Below are 20109 nucleotides of genomic sequence, written 5' to 3' on the forward strand. Positions count from 1 at the left end.
GTGAAAGATGGTTCTTGGCAAGTATTCTGTTATCCCGGGTCGTGCACGTACCTTCCAACCAGTTAGCCACCTTCCGTTTAGTGAGGGCTATTGTCCTCGGGTAGCACCGCACATTCTGGGCAAATAACGCCACCTTCCGTTTAATGAGGGCTTTTGTCCTCGGTGGCTGCCTTCCGTTTATGATGTTACTATGTTTAGGGGAGACGTCCCTGCCGTTGTACTAGCCAAGTTACCAAAGTAAAAGATATATGATAATGAACATGATAAAGAAGATATTGTACATGCTATGATATGTTTGTGAAATAGTTTTACTTATTCTCTTCTCCCTGTTTATAAATAAAATGATGTGAAATAAATTTACGATGTTAGAGTAGTATGTTACCGAGCCTCGGCTCACGACGTTTTGTTTTATGTTTTAGGTACCGATGGTGACAACGGGATGGCGTAGCAGTGAGGATTTAATTAATATCAAGATTATATAGACTCTCATGGTTTTAATTTGAGTTTATGTCAAAACTCTGATTAGTAACTAAGTTTCTTTTAATCAAGACTAATGTTGGATCCATATTATGCTTCATGTTATAAAATGTTTAAGTTTATGATTTTATGTCGCCTTGTATTTTCCTTATGGAAAGTACGGCGGTAACGCGCCGACTATCTAGGTTCCGCTGCTATTAATCGATTAATTAACTTAACAACGATGATTAGAGGTTGGGGCGTTACATCCCGATGGACTAAAACTACCAGAAAATCACATGCCCAAAGAGATGTTTTCAATAAAATTGAAAAAATCACTCTATGGATTAAAACAGTCTGGAAGAATGTGGTATTATCGTCTTAGTGAATACCTATTGAAAGAAGGATTCAAAAATAATCAAATCAGTCCCTGTGTTTTCATTAAGCGGTCTAAATCAGGATTCGCCATCATTGCTGTATTTGTCAATGATTTGAACATTATCGGAACTCCTAGAGAACTTGAAGTGACTGCAAAGTATTTGATGAAAGAATTTGAGATGAAAGATCTCGGGAAGACAAAATTTTGCCTTGGCCTGCAAATGAAAGATCTAAAAAAAGGGATTTTTGTCCATCAATCAAACTATACAGAAAAAATTCTGAAACGTTTCTTCGTGGACAAAGCCCACCCAATAAGTTCTCCAATGGTAGTGCGTTCTCTGAATGAGAAAGATGATCCATTCAGACCACGAGAAGAAAACAAAGAAATTCTTGGCCATGAAGTATCATATATAAGTGCAATTGGTGCCTTAATGTACTTGGCTAATAATACTCGACCTGGCATAGCTTTTTCAGTAAACTTGTTAGCTAGATACATCAATGCACCAACAAAGAGACATTGGAATGGAGCACTTATTATGTTATCTTCGAGAAACACAAGATCTTTGCATATCCTATCAGTCGAAACCAAATGCGTCACTCATTAGATATGCGAATGTTAGGTACCTATCAAATCCACAAAAGGCTAAGTCTCAATCGAGGTATCTATTCACTTATGGAGGTACTGTAATATCTTGGAAATCCACGAAGCATACTTTAACGGCCACACCATCAAATCATGCAGAATTAATTGCTCTTTATGAAGCTGGAAGGGAATGTGTATGGCTAAAGTCAATGATCAAGAATATCCAAGAAGAATGTGGGATGGAAACAATAACAACAAATCCAATTATCTTCTACGAAGACAATACTGCATGCATCACCCAAGTAAGCGAAGGGTACATCAAAGGAGACAGAACTAAACATTTATCACCAAAACTCTTCTTCACCTATGACCTCCAAAAGGAAGGGACGATAAACATCCAACAAATCCAATCATGTGAGAACCTTGCAGATTTATTCACCAAATCCCTTCCGGTGAAGAAATTTGAAGAATTAGTCCGAAAAATTGGAATGTGTCATCTTCGTGATGTATGCTAAATTCAGGGGGAGTATTATATGCGCTGCACTCTTTTCCCTTCGATCAGGTTTTTATCCCACCGGGTTTTTCCAGACAAGGTTTTTAATGAGGCAGTTAATTTTAAACATATAAGGATGCATAATAGTTGTACTCTTTTCCCTAGTTATGAATTTTTCCCAGAGGATTTTTCATAATAAGGTTCTTAATGAGACAACGTCTATTACGAGTTATCAATGGACATTCAAGGGGGAGTGTTGAAAAACAGTGGAATGGCAAATTACACTGTTTAAGTATGATGAATGTCCTGACATGTATTTAATGCATGTTAGGAAAAGTTTTCTTCCGCGCAGGAAATGTTGAATATAGAATGGTAAACAGTAGATTTTTTTGCTTATAAATACCGGTGTAAGAAATCAGTTTTACATCAATACGAATACAATACACTCTATGATATATAGCTTCTTCTCTCCATATTTCTCAAACAATTTTTTTTTTTACAGGAACTTAAATTAAAATTTTAAAAAAAAGAATAGTAATTAACATGTTACATGGACCGCCATGCATCCATCATCACATGAACATCCATCTAACCATCCATCCATGGAATAGTAGACGGAGGGATTTGACTTGCAATTTTATTTCCTTTTGGAGAGAGAAATCGTAAAGAATGATGGAATGAATGAAAACTTCAATCCGATGGAATGCTAATTTGACGTCCGCAAGGAGACATACTTCTCTCTCCTCCCCCCCTTCTCTCTCTTGCTTAGATACAGCGAAGAACAGCGGACAACCAAGAGAAAAAAAAAAAGAGAAAAAATATTAAAAAAAAATAGCAAAAAAAAAAAAAAAAAATAGAAAAAGAGATACTGAGATAGACCCTTTCTCTCTCTTATTTGCTTCCCTCATTAGTTCAGATATTGATTTTTAGGAGAGTTCCATTGAGGAAAAAAACACTTTGCCCCTTGAAAAAAAAGAAAAAAAAAGAAAAAAAAAGAAAAAAAAAAGAAAAAAAAGGAACCCTAAACTCAAGCCATTTTCATTGGTGGGTCTCTTACTACTTGAAGTAAAGCTGAGAAAAAAAAGAGAAGAATTAGCACAAACCCAGTTCATGTTCTAGTGTTAATTTCAATACCCAAATCCCAATTTTGGGAATTTTTCTCTCTAGATTAATTTTTTGGAGTGTTGAAAATTATGCTTAAACTTTGGTGAGTTTTCGTTTGGTTTAGTCAAATTCAGTCTTCTTTAGTTCTTTCAACCATTTTGAAAGTCTTTTTCTATTTTTTTTTTGTTTGCATCAGTTCATTGAAATAATCTGATCGATTTGTTTATTTACTTTACTTTTGTTTCTATTTTTGTGGGTTTGCTCTGTTTTTTTTGAGTACTATTAAAGTCTGTTTGGATTTATGTAATTTGAAGTTGGGTGCTTCTATTTTTGTGGTGAACAAGTCCAAATTTTGAGGTTGAAGTTGGTTCAAGTTTAAATTGCTTGAAGATTTTGAAGTTGGGTGTTTGAAATTTGTTGGGATTTGGATTTGTTTAGGGTTCGATTGAAGTGGTTTTTTTTTTTTTTTTGAGGTTTAATTGGAATTGAAGGGTGCTTACTTTTTTTTTTTTTCGTGTAATTTTACCCTTTGTGCAGAATGAGTGGGATCCGAAGATTTGAAGTTGAGTGATAAAATTAGCGCAAAAGCTCGTGGATTTCTTGGAGTCATCGACATTGTAGAATGTTAAGAAGCAAAGGCTGTTGCTTGGTTTGTTTAATACCTTTACGGGGTTATTTATTTAGTGACTCTCAAGTTCTTATGGTCAAACATAAAGTTGTTTCAGATTCTTCAGTGTGTGGTTGCTATTTTGGAGTATCATGCCTTGGATATCATAGTAAATTATATGGTGGGTCGTCTTGTATGTCCGAATTTTCGAACGGTCTGTAGTGTAAAATATAGTTGGTGTAGCAGGATATATGTTGTTTTAGATAGTTAATTTCTTATTGAAGCAGTGATAGTGTTTTTTGAGATATTTTTGATAGAAAGATGGTGCCTTCTGGGCCTTCCACCCCAATTGGTGGTGCCCAATCTGTTAATCCCTCACTTTTAAGGTCAAATTCCGGGATGTTGGGAGGTCAAGGTGGTTCGATGCCTTCGCAAGGGGCTTTTCCCTCCCTAGTCTCGCCCAGAAATCAGTTCAATAATGTGAACTTGCTGGGAAATGTTCCTAATGTTACATCACTCCTTAACCAGTCATTTGGAAATGGCGGTGCAAACCCCGGAATTCCTGGTGGCGGGAATGGCCCCAGAGGTGGGCTTGACGCAGGAGCTGAGTCTGATCCCCTTTCTGGCATTGGCAATGGAATGGGGTTTAATCCTCCTTCCTCTTTTGGGGGTTCTAATGCTGTGAAACCTAGTTCATCTGGTCAGGTTCAAGGCCAGCAGTATCCGAATTCTTCCAGTAATCAAATGTTGCCAGATCAAGCCCAAAACCAACAGCTTGAATCCCAAAATTTCCAGCATCAGCAGCAGTTGCACCAATTTTCTGCTAACCAGCAGTCGCAACAGCAACAATTTCGTGGTGGGTTAGGTGGTGGTGTTCCTGTGAAAGTAGAGCCCCAGGTATCGGGTGATCAACATGGCCCCTCACAACAGCAGTCATTGCACAATTTAAGAGGGCTTGGTCAGGTTAAGTTGGAACCACATCAATTGCAGAATATGCGAGGTATTGGGTCTGTAAAGATGGAACAACACTCAGATCAGTCGATGTTCATGCATCAGCAACAACAGCATCAACAACAGCAGCAACAGCAACAGCAAATTCTGCAGCAAATATCTATGTCGAGGCAAACCCCACAAGCTGCTGCGGCTGCACAGCTTAATCTTTTGCAGACACAAAGATTGATTCAGCTGCAGCAGCAACAGCAACAGCAGCAACATCAGCAACATCACCAACATCAGCTTCTGACGTCTATTCCGCAACAAAGGTCTCAAATGCAGCAGCAGTTTCCACCCCAGAACTTGCCTCTTAGGTCACCTGTGAAACCAGTTTATGAACCTGGGATGTGTGCCCGTCGTCTCACACATTATATGTACCAGCAGCAACATAGACCAGAGGTTAGAGCTAGGTTTATGAATAATTTCATTGAGCATATGCTTTCTGACCTATAGTGGTTCGTAAGTTTGTTATTAATATTATGCAGGATAATAATATCGATTTTTGGAGAAAATTTGTTGCCGAGTATTTTGCTCCAAATGCCAAAAAGAAGTGGTGTGTTTCTATGTATGGAAGCGGTAGACAAACGACTGGAGTATTTCCTCAGGCAAGCTACTAGATACAATTTGAATCTCATTATTTTGGAGCATTTGTGTGGTACTAGAATATTTTGTAGGTTCCATATGTTAAAGCCTGCGCAGTAGGTCCAGAGCACATAATGCAAAGGGTGTATGCTGTCTTTTGTCTACATTGTGTTATGTGCTTTGTTTCTTAAATGCTTCTTGTTTCCATTGTTTCAGTTTCCTTATAGACCTTGTAATAATGATAAACTATGTGCAATTCTGATTTGTCAGGATGTATGGCACTGTGAAATCTGCAAGCGCAAGCCTGGCCGTGGTTTCGGTGCGTATGGTTTTCATGATGATGTTTTATTAGCAGTGTATGTTACTGCTTAAATGCATGGTGTTTGCTGGCCTGTGATTGACATTCTATATTGATGGTTTGTCTCAGAGGCAACTGTCGAGGTTTTGCCAAGGCTCTTCAAGATCAAGTATGAAAGTGGCACGTTGGAAGAACTTCTTTATGTTGATATGCCTCGTGAATATCAGAATTCCTCCGGTCAAATTGTTCTGGACTATGCAAAAGCAATTCAAGAAAGTGTTTTTGAGCAGCTACGTGTTGTTCGTGATGGCCAACTTCGCATTGTTTTTTCCCCAGACCTTAAGGTTTGGATCAGTATATTTATGTCCTATTCAAGAAGATCTTAGAGATACCTAGATAACATATTACTTGATATCTGATGTTTATGATAACTTCTAGATATGCTCATGGGAATTTTGTGCCCGACGTCATGAAGAGCTCATTCCTCGACGACTCTTAATACCCCAGGTCATGTTCCTAATTTGTTGATTTTATCAAGAAAGTGAAATTTTCTCTTTGCTTTCCTAATTTCCTGCTTATATGATAGTTATAATTTCATTTAACAAGGATAGTGCCCGATTGAGCTTTCTTATTTATCTACTCTTGCAGCAGTTGTCTATGTGCATGTTATGATCTTCCAATGTTAACTGTATAGAGTGTTTAGGAGTGTGCATGAAGATGATTTGGTGTAAATGTATTTAGCTACTCCCTGCTCGCCTAAACCCCTATTTAGAGCCCCTATGAAAATAGGGAAAAAAGAAGCTTGCTACCTTTTCTGTGCAAGTTGCTTAAATGAGATGTTTGGTTTTTAGACCTTTTTTGGTTATGCATTTACTCTTTGCTCTTAAGGCCAGAAAATTTTAGTAGATTTCAGATTAGACTATTGGTGATTTGGATACATTGAAAGTTCTCACTACTTATATATTTGGTTTTGTAAGACCGCATTTTTTAAAATTGATAATCAGAAGGCTATGTGGATTCTGATGTAGTTTCATTTTGATGTATATAAATGACCTGTGGATAATAAATTATGGAGAATCTGCGACCAAGAGTGTCCTTTTTTATGCCACAGATGAATAAGGGTTTGCCTCTTATTTTTCAATTTTTTTACCTCAAAGTTGGATTGGGGAGTGCTCGCTCTCTTATCTGTCAATTCTTATTTCGATAATTTGCTCCTATGACATGTTCACATAAGCTATAGTTTGCTTGGACATAACTTCCATATGCAGTATTTGCTATCATTTTCCGTACATGGATTTTTTTGAACCAAACTTCTAATTCTGGATCTCATGTCAACATTTAGCTGTACCACCTTAGCACTTTTTGTTGACTTTATCTGCGCTATTCTGATATATCTAAAATCACTTCAATTTCTAAATTCTCTCACATGAAATTGCGTCTCCCCCCCCCCCCCCAAACCACCCATGGGTGAGAAAAAAAGATTTGAAGAGGATAATTTGTGATATCTACCTTGTGTATGCCATGTTGTGCAAGTTATACATTTGAATTATTTTAAGGAAGCACTACCTTGTATGACACGTTTTATTGTGATACACTGTCTTTATGGTAAAGAAGCACCTACTTTGATCCCGGCTTAATCCCCATTTGGCTCTAATTAACCACCACAGGTAGCAAATCACCATTTTACCCTTGATTGGCAAAATGTTGATAATTGAAGTTCAAATTTGGCTACTTGTGAATATTTGATCTTTGGAGTTGAAAAGAAAAGTGTCATAGAGGATGGAAATGTCAAGAAAATGAAAACTCGAAAGGTTGTGGTTGACAAATTCCCCCATTTTCCCCAAAAAGATAATGAAAGTTAGAAGGATGCTTTATCATAAGATTAATAGAAACAATTCCTCTCTTTAAAAATGGAAACAAATCTTCAGGTAATTTGGCAGAATCTTGCATTTAGCTAATGTCTTTGCTGGCTTGATTCTAGTTTCCTGAGCAGTATGCGGTGCTTTTTTCTTTCTTCAGATTATCAAGTCAAAAAGCCACAAAAGATCTTTCTGTCTTAGTGTTTCGAAATGAGTCAAAACTTTAGTGATTATGATACCAAGTTCTGTCTTGAATGATCTGATCCAGTGCCTGTGGAAGCTCAATAACGAGCTTTGTGTGTCTGTATTTTTTATGGAAAGGTTCCTTGCTTTTTATTTTTGCAGTGATTTAAAAGAAAACTCTACTTGTCTTAATGCCTTTTTGTGTATCATGCTTGGCTATTTATTACTGATTAGATGTTGATTTTTTATGCAGGTTAGTCAGCTTGGCACTGCCGCACAGAAGTATCAGTCTGCTACACAAAATTCATCATCCAACATGTCTGTTTCTGATTTACAGAGTAATTGTAATATGTAAGCTGCTACTATCTTATTTTCTTGGTTAGTAAGTGGATCACTTTGCGAGAGAACTTTGCAAATAAGTACTCTATTTATTTCTTTTAAATTGTTCTTCGTTGCATGCATGACAACCAAGTAAAACCACGTTGGGTACCTGTGCCTTCTTGGTTTTGTTTTACTTGTGTCTTTGGCTGTCCTTATCTTCAGTTTATTCTCCCTCCGACTGTTCGAAGAATTATAGTTAACAGGCTTTTAAGATATTACATTGGTCATATGAGTTTCTTCTACCTGTGATATTTGTACATCAATCCACTCCTCCATTGCGAGGTTTTTGTATTTAGTTTATCAATAATTTTCTTGACCTGCTAAAATTTCTTAGTCTGTGAAACTGTGGCACAAGTCGTACACATTATCTGAAAGCGCAACATAAAACTACCTTTTGGTGTATATGTTAAACAAGCTCAATGTTATGGTGGGATTGACTGTGTGCACTGATCATTCTTTTTACCCCCCAATGCTCTTGTTTTAGGTTTGTTGCATCAGCTCGACAATTGGCAAAAACGTTGGAAGTGCCATTAGTTAATGATTTAGGCTACACCAAAAGATATGTGCGCTGCCTTCAGGTATGGTGTGCTGTTTTTTTATATTGATTTAGGATCTGAGTCTTTTTTGTCTATGTTGGATGTGCACCTGCTTGTATCATTTAGCCAGTTTTTTGCTGTGCTCGCCTGACTCAAATCAAGCTCTAAACTCTGGACTTTGTTTTTGTTGTTGTTGTTTAGTTTATGTGTTTATCTATCAAAGTTCATTGTTGGTTTGTTCATATTGCTGGAAAAGTATTGATGCTTTTTCTTTAATAGTATATTTCCAGTAATTTAATTGTATATGTGGGCTTCTGTGACATGTTCTTTCATGATTGGCAGATATCTGAAGTGGTTAATAGTATGAAAGACCTTATTGACTACAGTCGGTCAACAGGGGCTGGACCAATGGGTAAGATTTAAATAACGATTCTGTTTTACTTTTGCATTCTTGTTTGGACAGACCACACACACACTTTATCATTTCAAGGATTAGGAACTTGGAAGTGCTTTTAGAAATATTTCCAAAGCTAGCTTTTTGTTTCTACGCTCATGCCTATTTTTTTTAAAATATAAAATGAATTGGTTGAAGTAACATCACCTAGGGGTATATGATTGTTTGACATTATACCAGTTGCAATGTAAAAAGTGAACTTTTAAGAATTGTTAAAAAAATGCTTTCGAGAAAGAGAACAGAAGGCTGATAGAAATACACTTGTTGATACCTCTGAAGCCAGACTTTCAAACTAATATCTTCTGGTTTCTACTATTACATAGATCCATAAGGATCCTTGACAAGACACAGTATAATGCTTAAGCTAAGGATGAATTATGATTATATGTTCAGTTGCTTGCTGTCAGTTTGATGAAGGGGCTTAACTTGTGGCAATCCTCCTCCAAATTCCTCTATTTGCGAAACTAACTTGTTTGATGATTGTATCTGTTGACTTGCACATATCTTACTGATTTTTTATCCTATTTCTGCTTGCAGAAAGTTTGGCCAAGTTTCCTCGAAGAACAAGCACGCCTTCTGCTCTTCAAGGGCAAACCCAGCAACCTGAGGAGCAACAGCAACAGCAGCCGCCACCGCAGCAACATCACCCTCAACAACAGTCACAGCAGGCATTGGTTCAGAACTCAAACAACAACGATCAAGGTTCTGTCCAGGCTGCGGTAATGCAGATTGGTTCGAGCAATGGGGTGACCAGTGTAAATAATAACACACTCAACGTACCCTCCACCTCTACTTCACAAAGTACCATCGCTGGGCTTCTCCACCAAAACTCAATGAACTCCCGACAACAAAACCCTATGAACAATGCTAATAGCCCATATGGTGGTGGAAGTTCAGTTCAGATGCCATCCCCTAATTCATCAAGCACGATGCAGCAAACACAACCAAGTCCTTCCCCTTTCCAATCGCCCACACCTTCTTCTTCTAATAACCCTCCCCAAACTTCACACAGTGCCATGGCGGCAACCACCAATCACATGAACTCAGCAAATTCACCTGTCATGTCCAATATCCACCAGCCAGCCCTCTCAGGGGATGGCGATACAAATGACACTCAGAGCTCAGTTCAAAAACTCATACAAGAAATGATGATGAATAGTCAACTTAATCCTGCTGGTATGATGGGCATCAGTTCATTGGGAAGTGATGCAAAAAATGTTAGTGGCATTTTGCCAATGAGTGGCAACTCGCCTCTCAATGGTCTCATGGGGAACGGGCCCACAAGTAATAATTCTAATATGGGTAGTGGGCCCTTAGGTGGCATAGGTGGAGGAATGGGCCAAGCTTCGGTTGTTAATGGATTACGAGCTGCCATGGGCAATAACTCAGTTGTGATGAATGGAAGAGTGGGTATGGCCTCAATGGCTCGGGATCAAAGTGTCAACCATCAGCAACAAGACTTAGGAAACCAAATGCTAAGTGGACTTGGAGCAGTCAATGGGTTCAACAGCCTCCAGTATGATTGGAAGCCATCACCATAACAGCAGATTATTGGAAATGGGTCTGAAAATCTGTTAGTCTTGGGTTCTGAAAAGAAAGCGAGCTGTTTCTGCAGCATGGTATTGCAAGGATGGAAAAAGATTAGGCTTTTGTGATTCCTTGTTATCCCTGTGAAAAGAGATAGCACCATGGACGGAAGCTGAGGGTTGGAGCTTTGAGGAAGAAAGAGGGAGGGGGGGAGGGGGTTTAGACACCACTTGTACTAATTTCAGAAGAGGAGAGGGAACATATAGCATAGTGTTTTACTATATTATTGAAAAGAATATCACATTTCTCAAAAATCAGCTGTTTTTGGCCTCTCTAACTTTGTCTTTCAGTGTTTTTACTCTGATCTTCAAGCTTCATATACTGCATAACCAGGAGCGAAATGGGTTCGATCATTGGATGATGAACGACAAGTAGAGGATGGATCCAATACAGTTTATGCATTGTACAACCATCTTGTAAGTTTCTAGAGCCTTTTTGTACACATACTAATATAATATGTCAGCATTCCCTTCAACTACTAGTGATGTTGCTTGGTGATGTTATAACATGTTCCTGAGTAGGAATCTCAGGTGTGCGACTTCCTGAGTAGGAATCTCAGGTGTGCGACTTAAATGGACGGTCTTTGGGTTGTTAAAACAACCACAAATAGTATCTAAATTTTAGTTCGAATGTATTAATGCATCATATACAATGCCTCAGAGAAAAGTTTTGTACCAAATATATTGAGATGAAGTGAACCTACTTGTGCGGCACAGGTCTACTAGATGATCTTCATACATAGGGCTAACTATTCTGAAGAAACTAAGTTGATGTCTGTGTGGTCGATTGGATTGGATCAGCGGTGTAACCATACATGAGTATAGACGTAGCACAGACCTAAAGCTATGGAGTGACATTTATTTGTGTCATTTATGTGTATCATGATATGCGTCACTCAATTTAATTGGTTGGTAACAAGCTAAGCATGGATCATTGTGGATGCATTGGAATGAATCTGAACTATTGTCTATGCAAGGTTTAAGAAATAAGTTGATTATGAAACTGCAATTGTTTCAAAATGATCAAAATAGTTGATATCTACAATATAATGCAATTTTAAGAATCTATCAATTTTATTTATTTATTTTTTCAAAAGTGATATGAGGGCCATTGGCCATAAAATGTTTTAAAATTATTCACTGGTTCAAAAAATCATTTTTAGAGTCTGAAAAGAAAATGGCATTTTCTTTTTTGTCATTTTCCTCATTTTTTTTCTTTTCATTTTTGTTTACCTTTATAATAGTTTGCCTCTTTTTCAAAGAAAAAGTAGCAGAATATTTTGCTGTTGGTGGTCTCAATATTACTATGCATAAAGAACTCCATAATTGACGTTTTTTCAGAATTGAATTATATTCCACATATTGCTAATAATCAGTTTATTTTAAATTAGATTTATTAATAAAGTTTTTTTAAAAAAATTAATCGAATGAGATGATTAATCATAGAATCTTAGGATAATGCTTTGGTACGATTGCATGAAAGTAATAATTCACTTCTTTAAATGCAAGTTTGATAATGCTAGTAACATGATTTATAATATTGTAATAATAGATGGGGAGGCCAGGTGGTCCCAAAAACATTAAATCGACTGGTTTGAGAAGGGGGGATGTAAACAAGGCTAGATTTTATGCTACTATATGTTGGAAATAACTTTGTTTTAAATAAGGAACATGTGAAATATGGTGGGGCAATCTCACTTCTGTGGATGCGGCTTATGTTAATATTAGTGTGTAATAGGCCAAAAACATGTATCATAATTGAACAATCTACTATATCATTTGAAAATCAATTATATTATGTAGAAAATCATTATATCATACAAAAACAAATTATATTTTTAGAAATATCCTATATCATGCAGAAATTACATCATTAATTTTAAACTATCCATTATATAATTTAAAAACTCACTATATCATTCAGAAACATGCTATATAATGCATAATTTTACATCATTTTTGAATAATACACTATGTCATTCAGACGCTCATTATATATCATATAGAAATTCACTATATCATGCAGAATTTACATCTTTCTATATGTTAAAACACATGTCACGATATATATTACACAACCCACATCTTCTTGCGTGTTAAAACATTATATTAAAATTGAATCCTCCATTATATTGCATATAATCATTATTTGTTTTCCGTTGATGAAATCCAGTATATTGTACTTTCTTCATTTTTTAATAAGTAACACAGAGAGAAAGTGGGGAAATAACAAGCAGTTTAGAGACAAAAAGTTGGGACCACTTATATAACCAATCAAATTTAAGTATTGGATAAAAAGAGTACGTGAAACAATTAAATGATAGCAAAAATGTAAGAGCAACTACTTGTAGCTTTGTATGCTACATCAAATTTTCAAACTGCAACATTCCCAAGCTACACTTGTAGTTTTTAGAGGTCCCACATGTCATCACCATATCAAACAATTGCATTTATACATAAAAAGTGAAATGAAAAGTAAAAGTGAAAAGTAAAAAGTGGAAGTAGGACCCACAAAGAGTAGAACAAAGCAAGTAGCTTCATGGAGCTACTTGGCTTTCCAAGCAACAACCTTCTTTTCACTCCAACAAGGCAACAACCAACTTACTAGCTCCAACTCTTCAAAATTTGCAAGCTGGGACTTATTTTGATTCATTGGAGGTGCTCTAATAAATGTGAAATATTTTTACTACTTTGAGCTATGTGTCACTTATTGCGACATTCCTTAAAAGGAAAACGTGTCACTTATCAAAAGCGGTAGAAATATACAAGTATACTATATCTTTATAAAACTCACTATATGAACTTAATATCAATTATCAACCCGGTGTACACTAAATTGATATACATCGAGTCCATTTAAGTTTCTTTCATGGTGGGGAAGGGTTAATTGTATCGGGAAAAAATGTTTTTCTTGATGTTATAGTATACAGTGTAACTACCTGGAATATATGTAGGCTCTACATATTTTGAAAAGTTACTGATATCTGCAGCAACAACAAAACGTCAAAAACAGTTATGGGGAAAATTAGAAATAAGTATTTATAGTGGAGATTGATATACTCATTTGATAAACTATTCAATAGAAATAGAGAGCTCAAAAATTATTAACATTTTCGAGTTGGAATCTACTAAATATTAATATTTATATTTGTGGGTAGAGTACCCATTAGATAAACAAAGTTTTTTCTTGACAATTTGGAAATTATTGTTTGGTTGCACAAAGTAATGGTTTAAGATAATTAATATTCTCCTAAAAAAAGATAATTAATATAGAACTTTTTTCGAAATGTAAATTATAATAATATATGCAACCCTAAAGCTTAATAATAATAAATTATAATTTTTTTAACTGGCATTGGTGTCATGAATATTTAATATTGCTTAATATTTTCAGTTTTAACTTCTTATATGGAGTTGTTATAAATCAATTTTCAAAGGTAGCAATTTTGATATATAATTCTTCCGTTCCTAATAAATGCATCATATTGACTTTTTACACTATATAGAATTTGACTTTGACCATAATTAGAGTAACTACTATTGTGTAAAGATGACGTTGTTATTTTAATTTTTGCTAGGTTAATCTTAATGTATATTTTAAAAATAATTTTTTAAAATTTTTAATAATATATAATCAAAGATATTGATGCAAAGTTGGAATCAGCAAGTATGTCCAGTTAATATGATGCAACTAAACAGAAAAAAAAACACATCAAGAAGTATTAGATACAATATCTGAAATGATATTAGTCTAGGATATATAACAAAATCACGTTTCAATTAATTCAATAATGCCTATTAGATTACTCTGTCCTTCCCTGTGAGTATGATTCATTTACTTTTTCAGGGGTTTCAAGAAATATGTTTGACCATTTATATCTTTTATTTTTCATCAATATAAATTATAACAGATGAAACGCTAATAGACTATCAAGGAGCCGATGTACATTTTGATAAAAAGTAAGATATCACACACACAAAGATGAATTAATTGATAAATAACAAGTGTCCCAAGCACATAAAAAGTGTTTAGTTTATAAATAACAAGTGGCTTAAACACACAAACTTGGATTCCTATAAATTAATCTGTTTTGGAGAAAAAAGCTGGCGAATTGCGCTAATCGATGCAACTTTTACTTTTTATAGAGATCAACTGTGCTTTTTTACAAAAAAAGTAAGTTTAACACGAAAACATGTGTTGATTTACAAATAACAATTGTCTCAAACACATGGGGGTTCATTTATAAATAACAAGTGTCTTAGACACACAAACACGAGTTCTTATAAATAAACAATATCACTTTTTTGGGGGAAAAAAGTTGGGAAACACGCTAAATGATACAACTTTTACTTTTTCAGATTACAGTTGTACTTTTTGACAAATTTAAGGTTTAACACACTCAAACATGGGTTGTTTATAAATAACAAATATCTCAAACACATAAACATGATCATTTTATAAATAACAAGTATTTTAAAGATACAAACAAGGGTTCTTAAAGTCATTTTTGTTTTTCCCTATCTTACATTAAAATTCACGGAGTACTATAGAATGGACAATTTTTAAAATTCAATTAGTATAATACTGCTGACATCTACCTAGTTTTAGCTGCTTTTTCACCTGTTTGCCAACCCATTTTCTGTTAAATCCCCACCACTATTCTTTTTGCTAAAAGGTCCTTGATAGTGGCTTGTTAGAGCAACTTCAATGGTTAGCTAAAACAATACTTGGCTAAAGATGCCACATCATTTTCCTTAGCTAATTCTATCTTTAGCCAACTTCCCCTTTAGTGGTTTAGCTAAACTATTTTGTTGCTTAGGTAGGTCCCACAATCACTTTTTCCTTTTTTTTTAATATATAAAATATCACTTATTGAGAAGCTATTTGTGGGGTGGGACCCAACATTTTGGCTAAGCAAAACTCCAATTTGTACTCCAATGGTTAAGCAACTAGCTAAGTATTTTGCAAAATTGCTAGCAAGTCCTTTTTCTGCACCATTGGAGTTGCTCTTAGTATTTTATCATCACTCGTCCGTCAAATGGTACTAAAACAAACCTTGATTTTGTAGATATTTGATTGAGATAGCAACATCGTGGTCCATAGTAGGTCAATATACACTACAACACTTATGGTTAAAGAGGGCAAGTAAAATTGCCCTTGTAGACCAAAAAATTCCCTTCCTAATTTAAGAGTTAAAAATTACCTTCCTAACTTAAGAGGCAAAAATTACTTGCTCTTAACATTACCACGGTAGGACCGTTATATTAGATTTCGAGGGCAAACCTTTTAAAATTTTCCTCTTTGTTAATTTCAAGGAAGGCAACGTCATTTTGCCTTATTTGATTTTACCAAACAGGGCAACTATTATCGTTCTCTTAGCTATGCAGATAAGGCAGCTATAATTGCCCTATTTGCTTTAGAAGACTACCAAGGCAACAAAGTTGTCCTCTTAAAACTGTCAAAAAAAAAAAAGTTGTCCTCTTAGATAAGAACAAAGAGGGCAATTTCCACTACTCAAGGCTTAAATGATAGAACAAAGAAGACAACTTCTACTTAGCAAAGTAAAACTCCATTTAGGAGTTGGGAGTCTATGTGTGAACTCAAATGTTTGGGAGGGTTAGGGTTCAAGGACCTTGAGGTGTTTAATGATGCGCTTTTGGGAAGACAAGCATGGCGAGTAATGAAAGGAGAGAACACGCTGCTGGGGAAGGTATTGAAAGCGAAATACTACCACCGAAGCACATTTCTTGAAGCCCCACTAGGGTATGCGCCGCCAAGCTTTCGTGGAAGGGGATATGGAGTGCTAAGGCACTTATTAAAGAGGGGATGATCTGGAGAGTGGGGAATGGTGTGGATATCAATATATGGAGTGACCCTTGGATTGCTGATGAAGAGGGGAAATTCATCCAAAGTGGGAGGCGGGAGGAGGTGGAAAGGGTGAGTGACTTAATCCATACGAGATCTTCGGAGTGGAATGTGGAGCTTATCACTCTTTTATTCAATGAGCGAGATACAAAATGCATCCTATCGCTTCCCCTAAGTGAGCGTATGCCACATGACGTCCTCACTTGGGCCTTTACGAAAGATGGGAACTATTCCGCGAAAACGGCGTACATGCTAGGGAAGAGATTTAACCTGGATGTCTTCCATGAGGCTTGGGTAATGTTGTGGAAGGTGGAAGCTTCTCCCAAGGTGCGATTATTTTTATGGAGGCTATGCACAGGTACTTTGCCCACTCGCTCATTGTTGAGGTATAGGCACATGATTGAGGATGCGTGCTGCCCCTGGTGTGGCGAGGAGGAAACAACAATTCATGCTCTCTTCCTTTGCCACCGAGTGCACGAATTATGGGAGGAGAGTGGTTGCGCTCCGATGCTTTTAAATATTGAGACTGCCCCTATCCAGGAGACCGTCGCTAGCTGGGCAAAACTCGAGAAGAAGCTGCAGCAACGAGTTGTCATTTTAGCGTGGTGTATATGGACCGAGCGAAACTCAAAAATTTTCACTACTAACTCCACGACAGCGAATCCTATTATAATGGCAAGAATGCACCGTCAAATTGAAGATCATGACAAGTATGCGAAGCGGATTTATGGTGCAAGAGGGGGAGGTATGATTTCGAGCCCAAAAGTGTGGAAAGCCCCTTCTGGAGGTATTGTGAAACTTAACTGTGACGCGTCATTAGCTTGTGAAGGATGGGTATGGCTGGGTGTGGTGGCCCGAGATTATGAAGGCAAGGTCTTGTTTGCTGCCTCGCGTCGAGTTAGAGCTCATTGGCCGGTGGAGATCGCGGAAGGGAAGGCCCTACTTATGGCTATTCGGCTGGCTAGAAGGTTTGGGTATGAAGAGGTCGTGCTTGAATCGGATAGTCAAGTCCTTATCTCGAGGCTCTCCAAAGGCATGGTGTATTTCTCGGATCTTGATTCTGTATTAGAAGACATTTTCCTACTTAGTAGTTGTTTTAAGTCTCTTTCCTGGTCTCATGTTAAAAGGGATGGCAATGCTGTAGCCCATCACCTAGCTAAGATAGTACCATTTGGTGTTGAACAACTTTGGGAGAACCACAGTCGTGTTGAGGTTAACCCGTATGTACTAATGGACACTTTGTCCATGGATGAATGAGAATGGTACTACTATTTGACTATTTCCCCTCAAAAAAAAAAAAAAAAAAAAAAAAGTAAAACTCCATTTTGTGCTTCAATGGTTAAGCAACTAGCTAATTATTTTGCAAGTTTGCTAGCAAGTCCTTCTTTTGCACCATTGGAGTTGCTCTTATTATATCGCCCTTTTTGTTTGCCTTTATAGTACCATTTACTGAAGAATAAGAGTAATTTGGTCTTGGTCGCCCTCTTCGCTCTTTCTTTCTTTCTTCCTTTTCTTTAAAAAAAATTTTAACTTGTCATACATAAGTTTCAAACATGTAAACGAAAATGTGCCAAAATATAACATTATTGTATAAATTTTGAAAAATCTTTGGAATGATGACAAACCTATAAAACAACCACTTTTACAATACAAAAGATACTGCAGATGTGTTTTAAAACGTACAACACCTCAGGAAGTGCAAATTTGCACACGAATTTAGGATGGAAACCGCTGGTGAGCAACAGTGGTCATCTACTCATCTATACAAAAACAATAAGAATTTTATAAGAGAATATGATACTACTACTTATCTGTTCATCATAAAGCTGCTAGTACTTATTATTGTGATTGCTCCCATATCTACATTTTGCTTCCCAAACAGAACTCGCGCATAGATGTAGCTCACGTAAGAGAATATGATGTATATTTCGATCAGCCCACTAATCAAAGCAATAAATCTTTGTGACTAGTATGAGAATTTCATAGTGTGAAAATATGCCTTGAATCGTTATAGTAGAGCTATCTAAGATTTGGCGACTCGCGGCCAAAATCGCCGAGAGCTTACCGCGATTGCGGCAGCCATCGCGACTTGCTCTTTTGCCAGAACTCTTCGACGCGTGTTTTAGTTAAGAGTTATTAGTTAGGTTAAATTTCTATTTAACCTAATATCGTTTATTCGACTAAGATAGCATATATAACATCTGTAACTCAGTTTTTCCTCACATCATGATCAATAAAATATTCTTTCTCTCTGCCGTGGACGTAGCCAAATTGGTGAACCACGTAATTTTGTTGTCTGTTTTTCATTGTTTTTGCATTCGTTATTTGTTTCTTTCTCACGTCCCTTATAACAAATTGGTATCAAGAGCTTTGTGTTCGATCTGTGTGAGAAAGATGTCTGCGATGAATGTCAAAATTGATAAATTTACTGGAAGGAATAGTTTTAGTCTGTGGCAAATCAAGATGCGGGCTTTACTGAAGCAAGGGGTTGTGGGCACCGTTGGCAAAGAAGGCAACGAATTCAGTCACCGCTGAGATGGAAGTTCTGGAGGAAAAGGCGCATTCAACAATTATGTTGTGTCTATCTGACGACATAATTACTGAAGTTGCGGAGCAGGAAACTGCTGCTGGTCTGTGGTTGCAATTAGAGAGTTTATACATGACGAACTCTTTAACCAACAAGTTGCTTTTGAAGCAACATCTGTTCAGCCTGCGTATGCAGGAAGGTACGTCTCTAAGGGATCACTTAGATAAACTGAATACTATCTTGCTAGATCTGCAAAATATTGATGTTAAAGTAGATGATGAGGATGCTGCTTTAATATTGTTAGTTTCTTTGCCTGTATCATATGAGAATTTTGTGGATTCTTTTATTGTTGGGAAAGATAGTCTGTCATTAGAAGAAGTAAAATCTGCTCTCCATACTAGAGAGGTCCGTCATCAGGCATATGGTTCTAGTACAGAGAATCATGCATCTAGATTAGTAGTTACTAGACGTGGCCACGGTCTGGGCTGGGCTGGTTCAAGGCCGGGTTGCCAGCCGGGCCGGGCCAAGGTGACGCAAACCTGAACTGGACTGTGTAGGGTACCGGGCTGGGCCGGTCCAGGGTCAGGGTTGGGATGAGGGGAACCGGGATCGTTGACACACCGGTTCGCCATGGGCTGGACCCGGTTCAAGGCGGGCCGGTTCAGGGCTGGAAGAAACGGTTCATGGCGGGTCGGTTCAGGGCCGGAAGATCGGTTCAAGGCGGTTCGATCCACGGTTTTGGGCGGGCCAGTTCAGGGTAGGGTTCGGGTTTGGTTCATGACCCCAAGTCATTAACAACGGCCCACAAGCCATTAAACGGGGAGACACATATGGATCCCACGAATTATAAGACACATATACGTTTAAATATTTACTTTATAATAAGAACTTACAATATCGAAATATAAATATGCAATAAATAAGAATATACAAATATGATAATTTCAGTACAATAAGAATTTATGGTATCTAATTTATTTACAATAAGAATTTACAATAGGAATATAAATGGTTACACAAATAAGAATTTACAATATATATGATTTAGAAGAACAAAAAAAAATTGTATGTAATACTTATAATCAAATTAATAAAAACATTTACAATGAGAATTTAAATGGTTACACAAATAATAATTTACAATATATATGATTTACAAGAACAATAAAATTTTCTATGTAATTCTTATAATCAAATTAATAACCCCCCCCCCTTTTGATGGC

General features: G+C 36.7%; 1 protein-coding gene across 1 annotated transcript; it reads left to right on the forward strand.

The window, feature by feature from the left end:
* Positions 1–2586: 2586 nt before the first annotated feature.
* On the forward strand, positions 2587–11363 carry LOC104905714 (transcriptional corepressor SEUSS). The gene is made up of 10 exons (XM_010694323.4): positions 2587–3117; positions 3552–5013; positions 5100–5219; positions 5467–5515; positions 5624–5838; positions 5933–6001; positions 7790–7887; positions 8402–8495; positions 8796–8865; positions 9445–11363. Exons 2-10 carry the CDS (start codon positions 3943–3945, stop codon positions 10446–10448), a joined length of 2790 nt encoding a protein of 929 aa, XP_010692625.2. The 5' UTR covers positions 2587–3117; positions 3552–3942; the 3' UTR covers positions 10449–11363.
* Positions 11364–20109: the final 8746 nt, after the last annotated feature.

Source organism: Beta vulgaris, chromosome 1 (assembly GCF_026745355.1).
Source record: "Beta vulgaris subsp. vulgaris cultivar EL10 chromosome 1, EL10.2, whole genome shotgun sequence".
NCBI classification, from domain to species: domain Eukaryota; kingdom Viridiplantae; phylum Streptophyta; class Magnoliopsida; order Caryophyllales; family Amaranthaceae; genus Beta; species Beta vulgaris.

Bases quoted from the DNA above. Each gene is read 5' to 3' on its own strand.
- LOC104905714 (XM_010694323.4), top strand. From the start codon at position 3,943: ATGGTGCCTTCTGGGCCTTCCACCCCAATTGGTGGTGCCCAATCTGTT. The intron at 6,002-7,789 runs GTCATGTTCCTA...TTTTTTATGCAG, and splicing joins GACGACTCTTAATACCCCAG to GTTAGTCAGCTTGGCACTGC. The intron at 7,888-8,401 runs GTAAGCTGCTAC...CTCTTGTTTTAG, and splicing joins TTACAGAGTAATTGTAATAT to GTTTGTTGCATCAGCTCGAC.